Source organism: Pituophis catenifer, unplaced genomic scaffold, assembly GCF_029215685.1.
Source record: "Pituophis catenifer annectens isolate HBS135680 unplaced genomic scaffold, rPitCat1.0.hap2 SCAF_4, whole genome shotgun sequence".
Lineage (NCBI taxonomy): Eukaryota > Metazoa > Chordata > Lepidosauria > Squamata > Colubridae > Pituophis > Pituophis catenifer.
In genome coordinates, this window is record NW_027256884.1 from 26,235,484 (window position 1) to 26,254,976 (window position 19,493).

General features: G+C 37.1%; 1 protein-coding gene across 3 annotated transcripts in view; it reads left to right on the forward strand.

Annotated features, from left to right (window-relative positions):
* Window positions 1–19,493, forward strand: part of NALCN (sodium leak channel, non-selective) — a 213,356-nt gene that overhangs the window by 170,786 nt on the left and 23,077 nt on the right. For 2 of the 3 annotated variants that reach the window (XM_070942959.1, XM_070942960.1), the window contains 15 exons: window positions 1,827–1,965; window positions 4,082–4,155; window positions 4,721–4,822; window positions 5,589–5,658; window positions 7,278–7,369; window positions 9,924–10,046; window positions 11,135–11,191; window positions 11,402–11,522; window positions 12,050–12,181; window positions 15,430–15,597; window positions 16,484–16,588; window positions 17,306–17,412; window positions 18,320–18,440; window positions 18,538–18,636; window positions 19,172–19,265. In XM_070942959.1, coding sequence (XP_070799060.1) covers window positions 1,827–1,965; window positions 4,082–4,155; window positions 4,721–4,822; window positions 5,589–5,658; window positions 7,278–7,369; window positions 9,924–10,046; window positions 11,135–11,191; window positions 11,402–11,522; window positions 12,050–12,181; window positions 15,430–15,597; window positions 16,484–16,588; window positions 17,306–17,412; window positions 18,320–18,440; window positions 18,538–18,636; window positions 19,172–19,265 — 1,604 coding nt within the window. Of the gene's footprint in view, window positions 1–1,826; window positions 1,966–4,081; window positions 4,156–4,648; window positions 4,823–5,588; window positions 5,659–7,277; window positions 7,370–9,923; window positions 10,047–11,134; window positions 11,192–11,401; window positions 11,523–12,049; window positions 12,182–15,429; window positions 15,598–16,483; window positions 16,589–17,305; window positions 17,413–18,319; window positions 18,441–18,537; window positions 18,637–19,171; window positions 19,266–19,493 lie in introns of all 3 variants that reach the window. The other variant, XM_070942958.1, reaches the window with a different exon arrangement.

Genomic DNA, 19,493 nt, shown 5'->3' on the forward strand with positions numbered 1-19,493 from the left:
AGTGCAGTTCAGTACCACTAAAAAGAAAAACAAGAAAAAACTAGCATGGTTGCACAAAGAACTCTCAGACCAACAGAGAAAAAAAGGATAAGTACAAAAAAATGGAATCAGGGACACATAACTAAGGCAGAATACCAACAAATAGCCCAAACCTGCAAAGATGAAGTTGGGAAAGCTAAGGCTTTGAATGAAATAAGTCAAATGTCAAATATCAAAAGCAATTTTTAAAAAGTTTATTTTGACAAAAAAAACAAGAAAAAAAAAGAAACAGTCCACTCATGGGAGAAATGGCAAAGAAGTAATGGGCAGTAGAGAGAAAGCAGAACTGCTTAATTCATACTTTGCATCTGTCTTCAAGTAAAAAGAAAACAGTACTCAACTTAACAGAAACAGAACCATAAATGACAGGTTAGAAATGCAAATTAAGATATGCAAAAATAAGGTAAGAGAACACTTGTCAACTCTAGGATTCATATCACTAGGTCCTGATGGATTACATCCCAGAGTTCTGAAGGAACTGGTCTTGAGACGTCATCTCAGAACCATTGAAACATATATTTCAAAGTTCTTGGAGCACCAAGAAACTACCTGAGGACTGGAAAAGAGCTGATGTGGTCCACATCTTCAAAAAAGAAAAAATAAAGATCCAGAAAATTTCAGACCAATCAGCTTGACATCAATACCTAGAAGGTCTTGGAAAAGATAACCAAGCAACAAATCTGTGAACACCTAGAAGTTAACAAAGTTATAACCAATAGCCATCCTGAGTTTGTCAAAAGACAGATCATGCCAAACAAATCTTATTTCATTCTTTGACAAAGTGACTAAATTAGTGGATCAGCAAAATGCTGTGGATAAAGTATACAGTACTTAGATTTCAGTAAATCAGTAAAATACCATCAACAAAGATATGCAAGCCACGGGCCTGTGCCCTGGAAACGCAGCTGACCATGCAAAGTAGCGTTCAGTGATCTGAAAACCGGACCCTGCACCTGCGGGAATACGCTAGAAAGAAGAAGATTTGATAAAGTAGATCACTATTGACTTCTTGGCAAACTAGAAACGTGAGAAATATGTTAGAGAAGTATTGATCGAAACACTACTATTGCTGAATATATTTGCAAAAAATGGTCACAAATCCCAGTTTGGATTCAAGTACATTGAGTTCAGTCACTGATTCTCAATTATTGATTGCTTCACAATTAGAACATTACCTTCAAATGCATTTTCTTTAGTTGAAAACAAGAGAATCTCTTTAGTCAATTTATCTTGAAAGTCTGAAAAAAATATCGGAGAATGATTTGGTATTAGAACTTGGTAACCCTTGGAACTATTATATCAAATTCTTTTTAAATGAGTTTATCAATTGATAAGTTATGAAGTATTGACCATGATAATCCATAGATTGCATTTGACTCTATTAAAAATAAACTTACTAAATAGTAATTTTTCTGGATTACTTTGGAGGGATTATAAATACTTGTCTGGTAATAATATCTCATTAGTCTTTTACAAGGAATCCTACAAAGGTCTACTATTTTCCACAAGCCCAATTGATAGAACATGCAAAAACTGATTCAGTTCCTATTGCTTGCTGCCCCATTTATTATAATAAACTATTGAAAAAATAAAATACATTTTATTGGTATTTCAAAGTGTGGAAATTGTTCTATTAGATAATATAATAAAGAGCTTTGGATGATATATGATATAAAGGATATATTTATTCAAATTTGGTTGTCATTTATTCGTTATACATATATAAAGGAAATATAAATAAGAGGCAGTTTCTCTGTCTGTCTGTGTCTCTCTCTCTCTCTCAAAAGGGAAAGCTTTATGAAGCAATTTATTGATCGACAGCAGCAAGATACAACTTGTTTATTGAGAAGGCTTCCATCAGCTTCTTCTTCCTCCTGCGATCACTCTAAAAGGCTGGCAATTGAAGACAAATACATTGACCAGAAGGCAAGTCACTAGATACAGCAGTATATAAAGATCTCCACTCATATTGTGATCTGACGTCTTAAATGTATGTGGGATGTCACTGTGGTTGTGATTACATTGAACTCATCATTTTTCTAGCCAGGAATGGATATAAATTAACCAGTGTGGGGTTGGTGAAAGACAGAGTTTCTTGGAAAGGTTTATGATTGATGCTATGAATAATAGAAAAGGTCTTCAGAAAGTGAGTTTGTGTGTATATGTATTTTTTTAACATTTCATGGTCTTTCTGAGTATTGATACCTCTAATGTTGAAGGGCAAAGAGGGACGATATTATTCTGTTTACCCAAGCTCTATAACAGTCAATATCAGTCAACCAACAATGAATGCTCTGTACACAAAGTCATAACTTCTAGAATCTGGGTTTTTTTTTTAAAGATCAGAAAGATATAAAAATAAATGTCAGTCATCTATGAAGGATCTTTTCTGAGGTCTTGAACGCTACTGTGAGATAATGTTGGGCTTTACGGATTGACTTAGTTTCTTGTACTCAGCAGGAATTTTATCTATGTGACTGGAACATTAGGTTGCATTTTGTTAGATGATTATAGCTTTCTACAGAGGCAATTACCATAGCAACCTGACATTTAAGTATATCCTCCAAAGTGTCTTCTCTCTAATATTCATTTGAAATAACAATTTTTAAAAATGAACATTTGTCTGTGTGCACAGCAGAAGAGAAAGAAAGCACAACCTATAGAAAATGTTAATTAAACATACAACAGTGAAAACAAAAACAAAAGAAATGATCTGCTGACAGCTGTCAGATTCCTTTGTGTGTATGCTATCTGTAGTTCATGTAGTGTGAATCAAATAACTCGGAATACTGAATGATATTATGAGAATGATAAAATTATGAGAATTAGATCACAACATTTAACAGAAATCAGATTTTAACTGTGGCTTGCAGAAGTCCTTCTGAGAATCTCTCTTTATTCTGGCACCTCTCTTTGTAAAACAAATAAAATGGATGTTGACTCATCTCAGCTTTATTGTTAGACTTAATTCTACTGTAAGCTATTTTTAAGAATATTTATCACCTGTTAGGTAAAAGACCTTTATTAAAAGGAATCTGACTGAAACCTCTGAAGTTTTACCAACCAACTCGGCATAACTGAGATAGAATGAGATTATTTAGAGTACATACTGAAATAATGCAAGATTTTCCATAACGAAGAAGCTAGGTGTAATAATAACCCAGGGAACACGGAATCATAATCGAGTAAATAGAAAATAAAAATCTGTATCAATATTTCTCAACCTTGGCAGTTTTAAGTTATGTGGCTTCAACTCCCATCATTCTGTTCACACAGCTTAAAGTTATCAGTGTTGAGAAATACTGCTCGATATCAGTGGTCCGCTACCTTTCCAACCTTGTGGACCAGCAGGGAAAAGAAAGGGATTGGTTCTGCATGAGCCGCAGGCATGTGCAGCTTCATTTGCATGAGTGGTGGGCACACCTCGTTTGCGCAAATAGAGCTTTGTGCAGACACATGCTCACCTGCTACTCACATATGTGGAACTGTGCACCCACCACTTCTGTGGCCCAGTTCCAAATGGCCCATGGCCTGGTAGTGGCCCAGGAGTTGGGGACCCCTGCTCTATATGGTTAACTTTCTCCTGTAAGAAGAGAATATATCTTTAAAGCATAGGAAAGATTACATTCTATCCTTCCTTTCAGGACTGTCCTTTTCATTTCTGAAAGAGAAATCTTATTAATTTGTTATTAAACTGCCTGGATAATTTATAGACGGCCATTAATAATTGTACTTATTTATACATGGTCTTTATTTTCTGCCTTTTCACTAATGATGAGCATAGTATGCCAGTATACTAAGGTATATGGTCGAAAATATGGTACCATGTACACTAAATGGTATAGAATAGAAAATTTACCCTAAAATTATTGGTCCCAAATCATCTTCCAGATGAAGTCCAAATTCAAAACAAACAAAAATAATTCTTGGTTCACCATAATAGTGTTTGTCTGCTTCCATTTGATTTCAATAGCTAAGGTTTTAAGCAACATGCTCTAAGTACTAAGACTGTCAATAAAGTTGGTTTCCTTTTCTTTTACAGCTTCGCAAATCTGTTTTCAGCATTAGGGCAAGAAATCTTCTGGAGAAGGAGTCTGCAATCAATAAAATTCTTAGGTATTAAAGAGGGATTTGTGGGTCCTTTCATTATGAGTAGGTTTCATGTAAAATGAAAGCAATGTAAAATGCAATGCATCACGATTTGCAGCTTGAGATCCAAGTTCCACACAATGGCTAAGTCTAAATCAAGAGTGAGACAAATGGAGAAGGTTGCCATTTTAGTGATGAGACTTACTGACAGCTGACTTAGTGAATTAGTCTTGACCTAGCTCTTTTCATCGTAGCTTGAAAAATGGCACATTTATTATTCAAACCTTTCCATCCCTTGCATAGACAATGTTTGAGAAAGCTGTCTCTTATCCTTCCTGAGAGCTGCATAACAGTATCTGCAGTTTCCTGGCTATGCATGTTTCAAGTTCAATTTTAAAACAATGCTTTGGAGCATGATGGTGCAGATGTAAGTCTGGAATTCTTTAAGACAACTGTGTCATTTCCATGATCCCAGAACATTATGTAGGTTCTTTAAAATGTTGCACACCAATGTTACATTCAAACGTTCAAAGTTATTTCCTAAATGCTGTATATCCCTAATTATTACTTATCATAGTATCTGTTTACCTAGAGCCTGTACTCGTCAGCGTATGCTTAGTGGATCTTTTGAGGGACAGCCTGCAAAAGAACGATCTATTCTTAGTGTTCAGCATCATATACGTCAAGAACGCAGGTAAGCCTTTTAAGAAATAGAAGATAAAATTCTTTGTAAGTTACACAGCAAACATGAGTAAATTAGAATTAGTTCATAACAAATGACAGCTGTATTTTTATTGCAATAATAATGACATTATCTTAATAGAAAACTCTTATATTTTAAATATAATTGTTTTTAAAATATCCAAGTTCTGGTTGTAAACAGTCAGGAAAAAAATTATGTAAACAGGGTGATCCAATCATGACCTTTATTGTTCAATTGCCCTCACAGATTTATCAATTAGTTCAGTGATGTACTTTTTTAGTTAGCCTTTCACATCATCACTTTTTAAATAATTTGTCTCTTTTGAGAAAATCCATTAAAAAGAAAAAAAATGAACTGCTCCGCCTTCTCTTCGGATTAGTTCAGGGCTGTCAAACTCCGGGCCCATGGGTCAGATGCATCATGCGCTGGCCATGTCCATGCCCGGTTTAGCGAAAGAGAAAAAAGTCCCGATACGTCACATGACGCCGCCGTGATGATGTGAGTTTGACACTCCTGGATTAGTAGAACTAGGAATTCTGCACTGCAGGTACAACGTCTTACTTCCCTAACTTAGCACCTTTAATATCTGTTGACCTTCAGCTGTCATGATTCCCAGCCGATGTGAATCACCAATTGTAGAAAGCAAGATGCAGCTGAGTGTAATGCAAAATTAAATCCATAATTGTGAAGTCTGTTGTCCTACTGATGCATACTCAGTGATCTCAGTTTTTTCACCAAATGAATGTCATTATTTCAGGTCACTAAGGCATGGCTCCAACAGTCAGCGAATCAGCAGAGGAAAGTCTCTTGAAACATTAACTCAAGATGTAAGTTTAAGTGAATAGTCTGAGTCATACCTAAGTAAAACTAAAAACAATGAAATTCAAAATACCTTGCTTATTTTAACCAAGGTATTTGGTTTCTTTAAACCCTGTAATGCTGGTATTACATTTGAGTGCATTCTTTTGTGAAATGATTCTTTCAAGTACAAAAACAGCATTCACAGTAATTTCAAATTACACAATTACTGAATCTCAGTTCACAAATGAGCAAAGTAAATTGTTCCTGGGAATTATAATTTGGGATAAAAGACATCTCCAGCTGGGTCAGAATTCATAATAATCCATCACATCTTTCCTGGTATACTACGGTACTTGGGCAAGATGACAGCTGTTTCTCATTAGCAAAATTGCATATAGCATACAGACAGTCATCATGTTTGGCCAGTAGACAAATCCTTGTCTTACTTTATGCAGATGATACTGCCTACTCTTTCCTTCCCAATGGTGGGATTAAGATGAGTGTTATTGTCCTTCACAACTAATTGTGAGAAAGAAAGATATACCAAAAGTTAAATCAAAGCTTGAACTTAAGTTCCTGTCAAAAATATTAATGGTAAATGGAACATTAGTGAGCATGTTCAGAACAAATGAGATCGTCTGGGCATATTTCACAACACTCAAATCCTTTATGTTACACACACAAAAAGCCAAGGTAATTATCTACAATGTGTGTGGGTTTTTTTCTATCTAACTGTTGGCCCTCATATCCTCAACCCTTTGGTGATATCAGGACAAAATAGTTAAGTCCTGTGCTTATAAATATTTATATATTTTGAGAAAACACCAATGCAAGTTTTTGAGGGTGATCTTTGGATCTCTCTATTGGATCCCAAGTGCTGCTTCATAGTGAAGCCAACCTTATTTCTCTAGAACCCCAATTGTGACAAAATAGACTTGTCATGCCTAAAGCTATTCTAATGCTCCCTTAGCCTTCTATAATCAACATCCTTCCAAGTGGATCAACTTTGGAAACTTAGGATATCTGGCTTTTCACCATCTTTTATGGCATTTAAGTTAAATAATCTCTTAAACAATGTATTTGGGACATGGATAAAATAGCCTGATGTTGTGCAATTGGAAATATTATCAAAATCATTGTCCTGCTTCTTACTTTTTCGGTGATTTCACTTCAGAAAACTGCTATGCCTTTTTACTATCCCAGCTAAACATTTAGCTTTCTGTAATATTCAGAATGGCTACATTCTTGTTTCTACCAAGTCAGGGCCATTTGTTCTATTTTATTGGATTGACTGTTGCTCATTAATCATAATAAATTGTTGCTTAAGACCCATTATTATCAATCATAGAAATTAAATGTAATTTGTAACTCACTAATAACTATTTCAGTGCTGAATTAATATTAAACTCAGTAATATCTTCAAACATGTTTAAATTTAACTGGACCAATGCAATAATTAATATGCAGAATGGTAGAGAAAATGTTTAACAATAAATAGCTGAACATGATTACTGATAGTTATTATTTTCTCCCAACCCAGATTAAAAACTTTATTTTTCTCTTTTAAACGTTTTATGCAATTGCATACTGTTACTTTTTGCAGTAAAAAATAGAAAACAGATTTAAAAAAACATTTTTCTTCCAGCATTCTAATACAGTGAGGTACAGAAATGCACAAAGGGAAGACAGTGAAATAAAAATGATCCAAGAAAAGAAAGAACAAGCAGAAATGAAAAGGTATTTTAAAAGTAACTTTTATGCCAGTATATAAGACTGATCTGAATCCCAGTTAGGCATTCATTACTTAGTGAATTTTAAATGGTTACTCCATTGATAGATTGATTAAATCTGAACAAATTGCTTATGAGTGGAATCAAGCATATTTTCTTTATATAAATGCATAAATCTCAAAGGCCAGCATCATTTTAAAAGGGGCATTCTTTGCTGGACATACATTTTCTTGCAATCATAACAGTGGCATATTTAGGACATTTTAATCAAGGGTCCAACCTTCTCTATGGGAAGAAGAAGTTGGGATAGTACTTAGTCACAGAAAATCCTAAAGATTATCTGGATGTTTGTTGGTCAGGATTCAGGCCTAGTTACAGGATGGAAGTTGCATTGCTCATTTCAAGAGATGATCTGTGGTGGAACCGCAATGGGGGAGTGCAGCTTTTCCAGTCTTACTAAATCTATCAACAACCTTCAGTTCAACTGAACACGGTATCCTTCTGAACCATGAAAGTTGCCTGTCTTACTGTGTTCTCCTCCTTGAGGACTGGTTTCAGTCAGCGATAGGGAAATAGGTCAACTTTACAAGAACTCCAAAGTAGAGAGCTGGCGGTGGGAGTACAACCATGCTTTTCCTCCCTAACGCTTAAGGTTTATATCAGGGGTTCCCAACCCCCCAGGCCACAGACTGCTACCATCCCACTGACCATTGGGCACCGGGCCACCAAAGTGGTGGGCAAGTGCACAAAGCTTCATTTGCGCATGCACAGAATTTAGGTTGCGCACATGAAACATTCCCCCCGCCATCAAAATCGCCAAAGCCACCACCGCTGCCAGTCTGCAGAATCCAAAGGTTGGGGATCCTCGGTCTACATGAAGCCACTAGTTGGAAAGGTTATGTATCAGCACTGCGTAGAGGTATCACTAGTATCCGAATGATACTCAATTGTATAATCTCCATCTCAAGATAAAAGATGGTTGTTGTTGGTTTTGATTTTGAACTGGTGGCTGAAAGCGTTGAGAATCTGAATGGGGGGGGGGAAAACAGCAAGCAAATAGTTTAATAAACAAGGGTTTGCTTCGATTTTTTCTATATTTATAGCTGCTTTTCCAGTACTTTTCCGATTTATTTATTTATTTTATTATTTATTTATTAATTTTATTTCTATACCGCCCTTCTCCCAAAGGACTCAGGGTGGTGTACAGCCTGATTAAAAGCACAAAGACAGACAAAATTTAAAAATAATTAAAATTATTAAATGATAGACTCAATTTAAAACCCCAAATTTAAAATCCCATTTTTAAAAACCCAATTAAAATCTTTACCTTGATAGCCCAGCCTGGCGGAAAAACAAGGTTTTGAGGGCACAGCGAAATACATGGAGATCAGAGATTTTACAAATTTCTGGGGGCAGCTCATTCCAAAGGGCAGGGGCTCCCACAGAGAAGGCCCTCCCCTGGGTGTCGCCAGCTGACATAATTTGGCCGATGGCACCCTAAGGAGACCCTGACTGGGAGCGGACTGACCGGTGGGAGGCTACTGATGGCAGAAGACGGTCTCGAAGGTATCCAGGTCCAATGTCATGGAGTGCTTTAAAGGTGGTGACCAACACCTTGAATCGCACCCGGAAGGCCACTGGGAGCCAGTGCAGCTCGCGCAGGAGGCGTGTCACGTGGGCACAACGAGTTGCGCCCATAACCACCCGCGCGGCCGCATTCTGGACCAGTTGGAGCCTCCGGGTGCTTTTCAAGGGGAGCCCCATGTAGAGAGCATTGCAGTAGTCCAGTCGGGAGGTGACAAGGGCGTGAGTGACTGTGCGCAAGGCATCGTGATCCAGAAAGGGCTGCAACTGGCGGATCAGGCGAACCTGATAAAAAGTCCCCCTGGCCACAGCCGTCATGTGTGCCTCACAAATGTTAATCGACTGATTATGTACCATCAGTTAGTATCAACTCTTAGTAACCACATTGCTAGATTGTCCCCAAAACAAACCTGGTCCAATAGTGCAGCCATAACCACTGTAACTGAGTCCACATACAGAGTCTTGGCGCTCTCTGAGCTTCGTTGTTCACTTGCAGACGTTTCATTACCCAAATAGGTAACATCATCAGTGTGATTGTTTCCCTACTAGCAAGCAAACAAACAAGTTCTGGTTTGAGAGATTCTTAGAACTCTTGTTCAACATTTCTCAAGAGAGAACCCTTTCTTGTTCAAGAGCACTTTCTAATATTGCTCCATGTTTCCTTCAAGGTGGCCCTTTCATTGAGAAGCAGCTACAGCTTCTCAATCATTCTGTGAATTTTTCACATTGAAAAATTTCAAATGCATTGAAATCTTGTAGCTTCACCCTCTGAGTCTTTCACATTTGTGTTTGTTTAATTCCAAGCTACTTGATAGTAACCATTGAATAATCAATCATAGCTGACCAGAGGCTTTCTGAAGCCTACATTTAACACTGTCTCAATTATACTATACTGTGATATTGCTACTATCCAAAAGAAATTAGGAAAAAAATGTATATATTGATTGCTGACTCTGTAATCATGTTGTTCTTGAAAGAAAAGTTCAGGAAGAAGAATTGCGGGAGAATCACCCCTATTTTGACAAGCCTCTTTTCATAGTGGGTCGGGAACACAGATTTAGGAATTTCTGCCGAGTTGTCGTGAGAGCTCGCTTTAATGCGTAAGTATATGTGTAGCTTATGATTTGATTCCTTTGTTTTGATTCACTATATTCTGTTATTAAAAAGCTTCTGCAAAATAACATCAATGTCATCAGAGACATTTTAACTTATCCAGCAATTATGTATTTTGCAAATGTTTCTTGGTTTTATTATTTATTTTATTCTTTCAACCATAAACAGAAACTGGGAGGTCTGTGTGCACTGTTTTTGAAACATAAAGTGACAAAATAATTCTTTCAAAATTTGCAAATGAATTCAGGGATATGAATGTCATGATTGCCCTTGATACCCATTTGAATATTGTGCAAGATTTCAAATGTGAGAGCTGATAGAGGAGAACATTACCTCAGTTTGTACTTTATAGTTCTCCCAAAAGTCAGCCAGCAGTATGCCTGGACTCCAAAGCCCTCCCTGAGAAATTCCTGAAGGAGGAAACTGCATGTGCTCGGCCAAAACAAAGATTATTTTGGGGATAGTCATGACAATTTAAACAGAAGTGGTGTGGTGCAAATCCAGAGTCATACATATTTTGGAACTGTGAGAGAGTACCTGCTGCCATCCAGTCCTCTCCAGGTGAACTGGAATATCAATTCCCAGAGATACAAAACAATATATTGGACAGCACCAGGTTGAGGAATTATTTAGGGACTTGGATTTGAACTACAAGTATAAAATACAATATAAATTGTCTTGATATTTCAGAAGATATATTAAGTCACAAATTCTGTTTCCATTAATGGATAGCCAAATAGCCAATGTAGCTGTTAATTAAAGAGATAAAATTTGTCCTTATATGGTCCCAGTGCCTAAAATTAAGTCTGTTTTAAAATTAAGTCTCAGTCTAAACTATATCTATTAACATTAGATTTAAGAAACTAGTATGACATTTTAGCCAATTTCTGTGAATTGTGGAGTCATAAATGAAAATGTTCAATCCCCAAATGGCTATGAATTTGTAGTTTTGTTCTTGTTTATTTTTTTAAAAATACGCTTCATTTCAAATGCAGATTGTCTTATATATTTGTAATACAGCTTTGTATAATAAAAATCAAATGATATTCTAAACATTTTTTCCCCTCTGTTACAGCTCTAAAACAGATCCTGTTACTGGAGCAGTTAAAAACACAAAATATCATCAACTTTAGTAAGCAAAAATGAATTTATGCATTTTATATATTGATGTACACTTTTTTCCAAACTTAAATTTCTCTGGAAAATGTTTTCTAGAATAATTATTTCTAAGATGTCAACATTTTGAAAGATTCTCTATTTTCTCTATCCAACTTATATTTGGCTGATATTTATAATTTCTGAAGTCTCATTGCCCCTAAGTGTGTTCCATTTTATTTTGCAGTGATTTGCTGGGATTGGTTACTTATCTAGACTGGGTAATGATCATTGTCACCATCTGTTCCTGTATTTCAATGATGTTTGAATCCCCTTTTCGAAGAGTAATGCATGCACCTACTTTACAGGTAATTTTCTCAAAATAATTGGTTTGGATATAGTATTTTGGAAACTTTACTGCAGGGTGTCAAATTGGATTTCTTCAAGGGCCAGATCAGCATTGTAGTTCTCCTTCGTGGGCTAGCAGTGGGATGGCAGGGAGCGGGGGGGGGGGGAGAGATGAGATGGACTGCAGCACTTTACCAACCAAAATGGGGTGGGGGGGCTGCACTCCCCCCTGTGCCTCATTTTCAGCCTCCATGGCCTCCTGCAGCACTCTGCCGTCCGAAAATGGGCCAAAAATGGGCCTCCTGAGGCCCCCATTCGGCTCCTTTTCAGCCAGCAAAGTATTGCTGGAGGCTGTGGAGGGCGAAAACGAGGTGTGAGGGGGGCACGTGCATTTTCAGCCCATTTTTGGTGGCAGAGGCACCATGGGCTGGTCCTTTGATATTCCCAGGCTGGCCCTGCAGGCCAGATTTAAGCACCCTGACCCACAGATCTTGAGTTTGACACTGCCTTACAGTTATTCTGTCAATGTTTTTTCTTTGTTTTTCAGATTGCTGAATATGTTTTTGTAATATTTATGAGTATTGAACTTAACTTGAAGATTATGGCTGATGGATTATTTTTTACACCAACGGCAGTCATCAGAGATTTTGGAGGTGTCATGGATATTTTTATATACCTTGTAAGTTTTTGTTCTTAAAGTTAATTCAAACCAATAAAAAGTAGGACCTATGATAAGAGTTAAAAATAATTTGTATCCATATTGACATCAGTTTCATACAATTCCAGTATCTTCAATTGAATATTTATAATATATAAACAATTAGACTTAACATATTTGCAAAAATATACTGCCTGGGGACTATGAATATTTAAAATAAACAAAGAAGTTCCATTGTTTTATTAATACGTTATTTTCATCATGGTGCTAAAGGTTTTATTTTACAGTTGACAAATCGTACTCAATCGTAAATCAACATGGAGGGAAGTAAGTGCAGGTAGTCCTCAATTTACGACCACAATTGAGCCCAAAATTTATGTTGCTAAGTGAGAAATTTGTTACGTGAGTTTTGCCCCATTTTACGACTTTTCTTGCCACATTTGTTAAGTGAATCCTACAGTTCTAAATTAGAAAAATGGTTGTTAAGTGAATCTGGTTTCCCTATTAACTGCTCGTCGGAAGGGCACAAAAGGTGCAGGAATTGGGTATATCTAGTCTAGTGAAAAGAAGGACAGTATTTGAGGAGCTGCCACAAAGATGAGGGGGAGAAACTATTTTCCAAAGCACTAGAAGGCAAGACAAAAAGCAACGGATGGAAAGTAATCAAGGAGAGAAGCAACCTAGAACTAAGGAGAAATTTCCTAATGGTGAGAACGATCAACCAGTGGAATGGCTTGCCTTCGGAGGTTATGGGTGCCCCATCACTGGGGACTTTCAAGAAGAGACTGGACAGTCACTTGTCTGAAATGACAGACTCTCCTGCTCAAGCAAGGGGTTGGACTAGATAGTCTCCAAGATCCCTTCCAATTCTGTTATTCTATTGTCTGGATCCAGGAAGATTCCCAGGCTACAACCCTGCTCCTGAAAAAAAAAAGTTCCAGTTCTCCACCTAAAACAGACATATCTTCTGAGCCCTGAGCATCAATAAAAACTCCATTTTGTCTAAATGGAGTTTCAGCTTATTCTCCCACATTACAGTTTTGTGGTCTGGAGGCATTCCTAAGGCCCCGAAGACAAACTTGAATTCATTCGAAAGAAGAAACATGGCTGAGAAACATTCGCATATGAGTAACACATCATTGCATATTTCTAATATTGAAAACTATATAGAAGTTTGCAGATCATTCAAGATAGTTCCAAGAAAGTCAAGCAGAGGTTCCCCAATATCCCAAAGCATTGAATCGCACCCAATGAGTAGATGAGTTGCCATTACAAAGAAGTATTTCCAACTGTCAACTCATTCAAGTGCTCCAGCAGCATACATAATCAAAAAGGTCACAAATTGCTATGAGTGAGTATATTCTAGGAAAATAAACAGACTGGCAATCCTCCATCTTTCTCTCTCCAATGTAAATGACCCAGCAGGATTTCTAAGGTTGTTTTCCCTCTAAATTTAGATCTGAAACAGACCAAGACAATCCATTTGATCAAGAGTTCAATTTTCTAATTTCTTTCATGCTTTAGAGTATTGTATTATATTTTGAATTGGCTTTGATTGGGTTTTTTTTCTAAATTGGGAGAACTATATAAATATTTTAAATAAAACAAAATATAATGCATGCATATATTATTAAATAAAACAGGTTGTGTTAAATTACTAGGCGTACTCAAAGGAAAGTAACCTCTGAATTTAAGATGATCCCCCAGAAAAAGTAAAATAGAAGGAAATACAGCATACACAATAATTTTGTGTTTCTCTCCTTTAGAACCAGTAATGTTAATACTCATTTATTTAGCGTATGGCTGGTCACACACAGTATAAAACACTTCGTTTTTACAGGTTAAAAACAATTAAAACAATAAAAAAACAGTAAGAAAACCTAAAAGGAAAACAGAAATAGCATTTCAAAGTTTAATGTCGAGTTTGGAGATCCAGTCAGTAGCTGCCGTTGTTATGCAGAGGAAGTCCCTAGAATCTCCTGGATATCTTCTGTTAGGGCATTCCCTCACTATATGCTGGATAGTCTGTTGGGGGGGCCCGCAATCACATTGTGCTGAAGGTGTCTTTCCCCATTTATACGGGGAGTCAGCACACACTCCATGAGTTGTTCTAATTCTATTATATGTCACCCATATGTGTCAGGGTAGGCTAAATCCTGGAGGTATACTACTAGGACTGATATGCTCAGAGACATCTTGGGGGGAACAGCTATTCCACGCCTCCATCCACTTTTGTGTGGTGTTCTGATGATCGGCCATCAACTTACGTGCTGTCAAGATTGGTGGATTTCTTGACTTTACTCATACATTAATATATCATAATACTCATACATTAATATATCATACTTACATCAGAGGTGAGTTTCAGCAGGTTCTGACCAGTTCTGGAGAACTGGTAGCGGAAAATTTGAGTAGTTCGGAGAACCGGTAGTAAAAATTCTGACTGGCCCCGCCCCCATCTATTCTCTGCCTCCCAAGTCCCAGCTGATCAGGAGGCAATGGGGATTTTGAAGTAACCTTCCCCTGGATTGGGATGGAATGGAGATTTTACAGTATCCTTCCCCTGGAGTGGTATGAGAATGGAGACTTTACAGTATCCTTCCCCTGCCACACTCACCAAGCCACGCCCACCAAGCCATACCACGCCCACCAAGCCACACCCACAGAACCGGTAGTAAAAAGTTTTGAAACCCACCACTGACTTACATACTGTATATTTGTACATATTTTAATCCGTATAGTATACCCTTTGCTAAGAATAGGTTTTATTCAAGTCTTAATGAAATAAATTGGGTCAGTTCCTATACAGGTAGTCCTCAATTTACAACAGTTCATTTAGTGACTGTTCAAAGTTACAACATCCCTGAAAAATGTGACTTATGACCGTTTTTCACAGTTACGACCTTTCCAGCATCCCCATGATCATGTGATCAAAATTTAGATGCTTAGCAACTAGTTCATATTTATGACCATTGCTGTGTCCCAAGGTCATGTGATCCACTTTTGTGGCCTTCTGACAAGCAAAGTCAATGGGGAAACCAGATTCACTTAACATCTGAGTTACTAACCGATCAACTGCAGAGATTCACTTAACAACTGAGGCAAGAAAAGTCATAAAATGCAGCATAATTCACTTAACAAATGCCTCACTTAACAACAAAAATGTTGGGCTTAATTGTGGTCGTAAGTCAAGGACTCTCTGTAGTGTATGTATGAAACACATTTTAAAACTCACATTATATTTCAGGTTATTTTCCCCCTTTCCAAAGGTAAGCCTGATATTTCTTTGCTGGATGCCCCAAAATGTTCCTGCTAAATCAGGAGCTCAGCTGCTAATGGTTCTACGGTGTCTTCGGCCCCTCCGGATTTTTAAACTGGTGCCTCAGATGAGAAAAGTTGTTCGGGAACTATTTAGTGGCTTCAAAGAAATCTTTCTAGTGAGTACTATGTATGGTTTCTCTTTCCAAATATATATATATATATTAGAAGGGAAACCATCAAAACATATATTTCATAAGAACTCTCCAAATACATTTAACGAATTAAATCTCTTTGGTTCTTGTCTCTTGTAATTGCCTCTAAATCCATCCAGTTATAAACTCTGATCACATCCATAGATTAGTAGAAATATACATCAGCTGGCTCTAGTGTTGAGCATGTCATTTATTTAGCTATGTATTTAAAGCAGGCAGTTTGTTTCTTTAAGAATGCAGTATTACTACTGTATAGGTGTTACATTTCCTTAAAAAAATAATAGGTGATATTTTGTACTGGGAAAAACGCTGCATTTCTTTGAGAATGCATTGTTTTATCATGTTTACACAAAGAAATAAGAAATGCTGTGGTGCTCTGCTCCATGTTCTCCCAAGTTCTGAATACTAAATTTTAGCAAGTGTTAAAAGTAAACTTTGCACTTTACTATGCATGGATGACATGGTTTCATATAAGCATATGGCTTGCTTTTAAAGAATTATAGTTCAATCTGATTCCTACGGCTGGCAGAATAGGACATTTTTGGTTGTGCACATGCTTCAAGAGAAGATCGTATGAATGCATGAAATATATAACAATAGTTTGTTATTTGAACAGGATGGGGAGTAAATTTGATTATAGTAAGCTTACTTCCTATGAAAAGAAGGATGAGAAAACATGGAAAGGAAATCACTTAGCTGCCATCCTAAAAACATCGTTATAGTAACCCGTTCTTCCTTGCAGTTCTGTAATGAAAGCTATTGCATAGCAATTGTTGTTATAGAAAATGTAAGGGAAAAATACAGGTGCGCTGGAGAAGGTTTGACTCCTTTTCATGTTTTTTCCCCCCAGGTTTCAATCCTTTTATTGACGTTAATGCTTGTTTTTGCAAGCTTTGGAGTTCAACTTTTTGCTGGGAAACTGGCTAAGTGCAATGATCCTCATATAATTGCAAGAGTAAGAACAACTTTTATGTACTTAGATAAATTCCTCTTTCTTCTTTTGCACATTTTCATCAACCAATGAGGTTTAATTTATGGTGATATGTAGAAACACCAAAAAATAAAAAAGGCATAGAAGTGAAAGTATATGTTCTATAAAGTCAAGTCACTTCTCTCTGTTTCATTTGTTTAAAAATATTTCTGGACTCCCTTTTAGAGAAACCTCACACAATGGTTTATCTAAGCATAAACATATATACATCAATGCAACTTTCAAATAATAATAAATTATCACAAAATGCAATAAATACAAGCAAGGATCAGCTATGTAACTGATGAGGTTTAGTATTTAACTTAGTGAGAACAGTAAAATCCAATAATTGTGCCTTTCCCAGCATGTAAGAATTCAAGCATTGAGAGGGAACAGTTTAGCTGAGAGAGTTCCAGAGTCCAGACTTATTCTTCCAACTGTCCAAGCAGATGACTGGGACTGTTGTTGCTCACAATACATATATGGTCTCAGTCAAAGAAAATATTGCTAAAAGTCTGGCAAAGAGTTTCTCACCATACGTTCTGTCTTCTTCATGCATAGATTAGCTTCTCTGCATTCCTGAACATAAATAGCATGTTTATGCTATTTTAACTAAATTAACTCTTGTCTGTATACAGTATGCTTTTGCAATATATTAAAATTTTGGTTTCTATACAAAACGTGATGTTATATTTCTGACAGGAAGATTGTCATGGTATATTCCGAATAAATGTAAGTGTTTCCAAAAATCTGAATTTGAAGCTAAGACCTGGTGAAAAAAAGCCTGGATTTTGGGTGCCTCGAGTCTGGTAAGTAATGTGTTTTTGGCCTTAAATATAGATTTAGATTTATAGAGTTGATGAATAGAATTACTCCAGTAGATTAATCCAATGGAATGATAATTTCCAATCCTAATTCTTTAAATTCAACAACGACATTGGAATGTGCCTATCTTCCAAAAGACAGTATATCTAGAGATTATTATTGTAGGGTAAATAACAAAAGAATAATGGACTAGTCACATTGCTTAATTCTCGAGTTGCCATTTGTCAGTTTCTTCCCATCAAACACCCCCCTTCCCCTCCCCCCCTGAAAAAGGACTCTTTTTCAAAATTAAGGAGTACAGAAGATCAATGGCACAGGGGAAATTTCAGGAGAGGCTAAAACTGTGATGGCAAACCTATGGCACGTGTGCCCAAAGTGGCACGCAAAGACATGTCGCCCGGCATGCATGGCCTTGCCTGTTTGTCTTATGGGTTTCTGGCGCACATGCACACATGACAATCAACTGTCCTTCGCGCCCATGGCAGTGCCAAAACCCGGTGGGTGCACCGGCTAGCTGATTGTCAGGTACGCATGCACGCCAGAACCCGGAAGTTTGGCTTTTATGGAGTGCGATTCCTTCGCGCGCGTGGCAGCACTGAAAACTGGCCTGCACGTGCGCACCAGCCAGCTGATTGTTGGGCGCACATGCACCCTAGAACCTGGAAGTTCAACTTTTCTGGAGTGCGGTCCCAACAAGTGTGCACGCACACACGCATGACATTTCCACGCAACCTTTTCAGCACTCGGTGCCGAAAAGGTTCGCCATCACTGGGCTAGAACAATGGAGTCACTTATGTCAGGGAGTAACAGGTTACTAACCTGGCAATGTTTTAGGATATATTGACGGCAAACAACATTGTTTTTACTCCTCATTTCTGTGTTGTATTGCAGGGCTAATCCTCGAAACTTTAACTTTGACAATGTTGGTAATGCAATGCTGGCATTATTTGAAGTCCTGTCATTAAAGGGGTGGGTAGAAGTCAGAGATGTTATCATTCATCGTGTGGGTCCGGTATGTATATTACTCAATTTGTCAGACTTGTCAGATTTTTCCCATGACTTCTTATTAATAAGACAATTGTAATATTGATACAAATTTTATGTTGCAGATTCATGGCATCTACATTCATGTTTTTGTATTCCTGGGCTGCATGATTGGACTCACCCTTTTTGTTGGAGTTGTCATTGCTAATTTCAATGAAAATAAGGTAACACTTCAGATTTTCTATTTTTCTGTAGTAATCATGTTTATATTGTGTTACTTTTATTTTCATGTGTAATCAAACAATATTGTTGAGCTAACATATACTGGTAGTTGTGTTTATATTAAACACCAGAAATTATTTTAATTATGAAAATATTTTTGCATCACATGTAATATAGCGAATACCTAAGTATACATAAGTATTTCCAGGATTAATTTATAGTAATGGAGTTCAGTATAACATTTCTGAACCTTGCTGTAAGCATTTTTTTTCCTCTGGTTGTTTTTACCAGGAAGGCAACCTGGATTTGATTTAACAAATTTTCAGTAAGATTCTTAATTTTAAAAAATGGACAAAACACACACACACACACACACACACACACACACACACAGGAATTAGAAAACAACCCCTAAAGCAGATGTAAAACAGAGCACTGTTCCTAGTGAAAGACTCCCTAATAATTATTCATTCCAATAATGAATATGATAAGAAAGAAGCAAATACGTTTTGGTGATAATGGTTCCTGTTCTTTTAGGGAACAGCTCTACTAACAGTTGACCAGAGGCGATGGGAAGATCTGAAGAGCAGATTAAAGATTGCACAGCCTCTTCACCTCCCACCACGCCCAGGTATCTAGATTTTTAAAATTCAGATTCAAGAGATAATGAAACCACTAAGCGATAATGCATACTGATCAAATTCTTGAGTCATTATGTGCCATCAACTTAAAGTTGAGTCTTAGCAACCATATAGATAGACCTCTGGGATTATCCATCTCCAAAATGATCCTTCACGTTTCCAGCAGCACACTCATCACCATTATAACTGAGTCATTCATATTGTTGCTGGCCATCCTA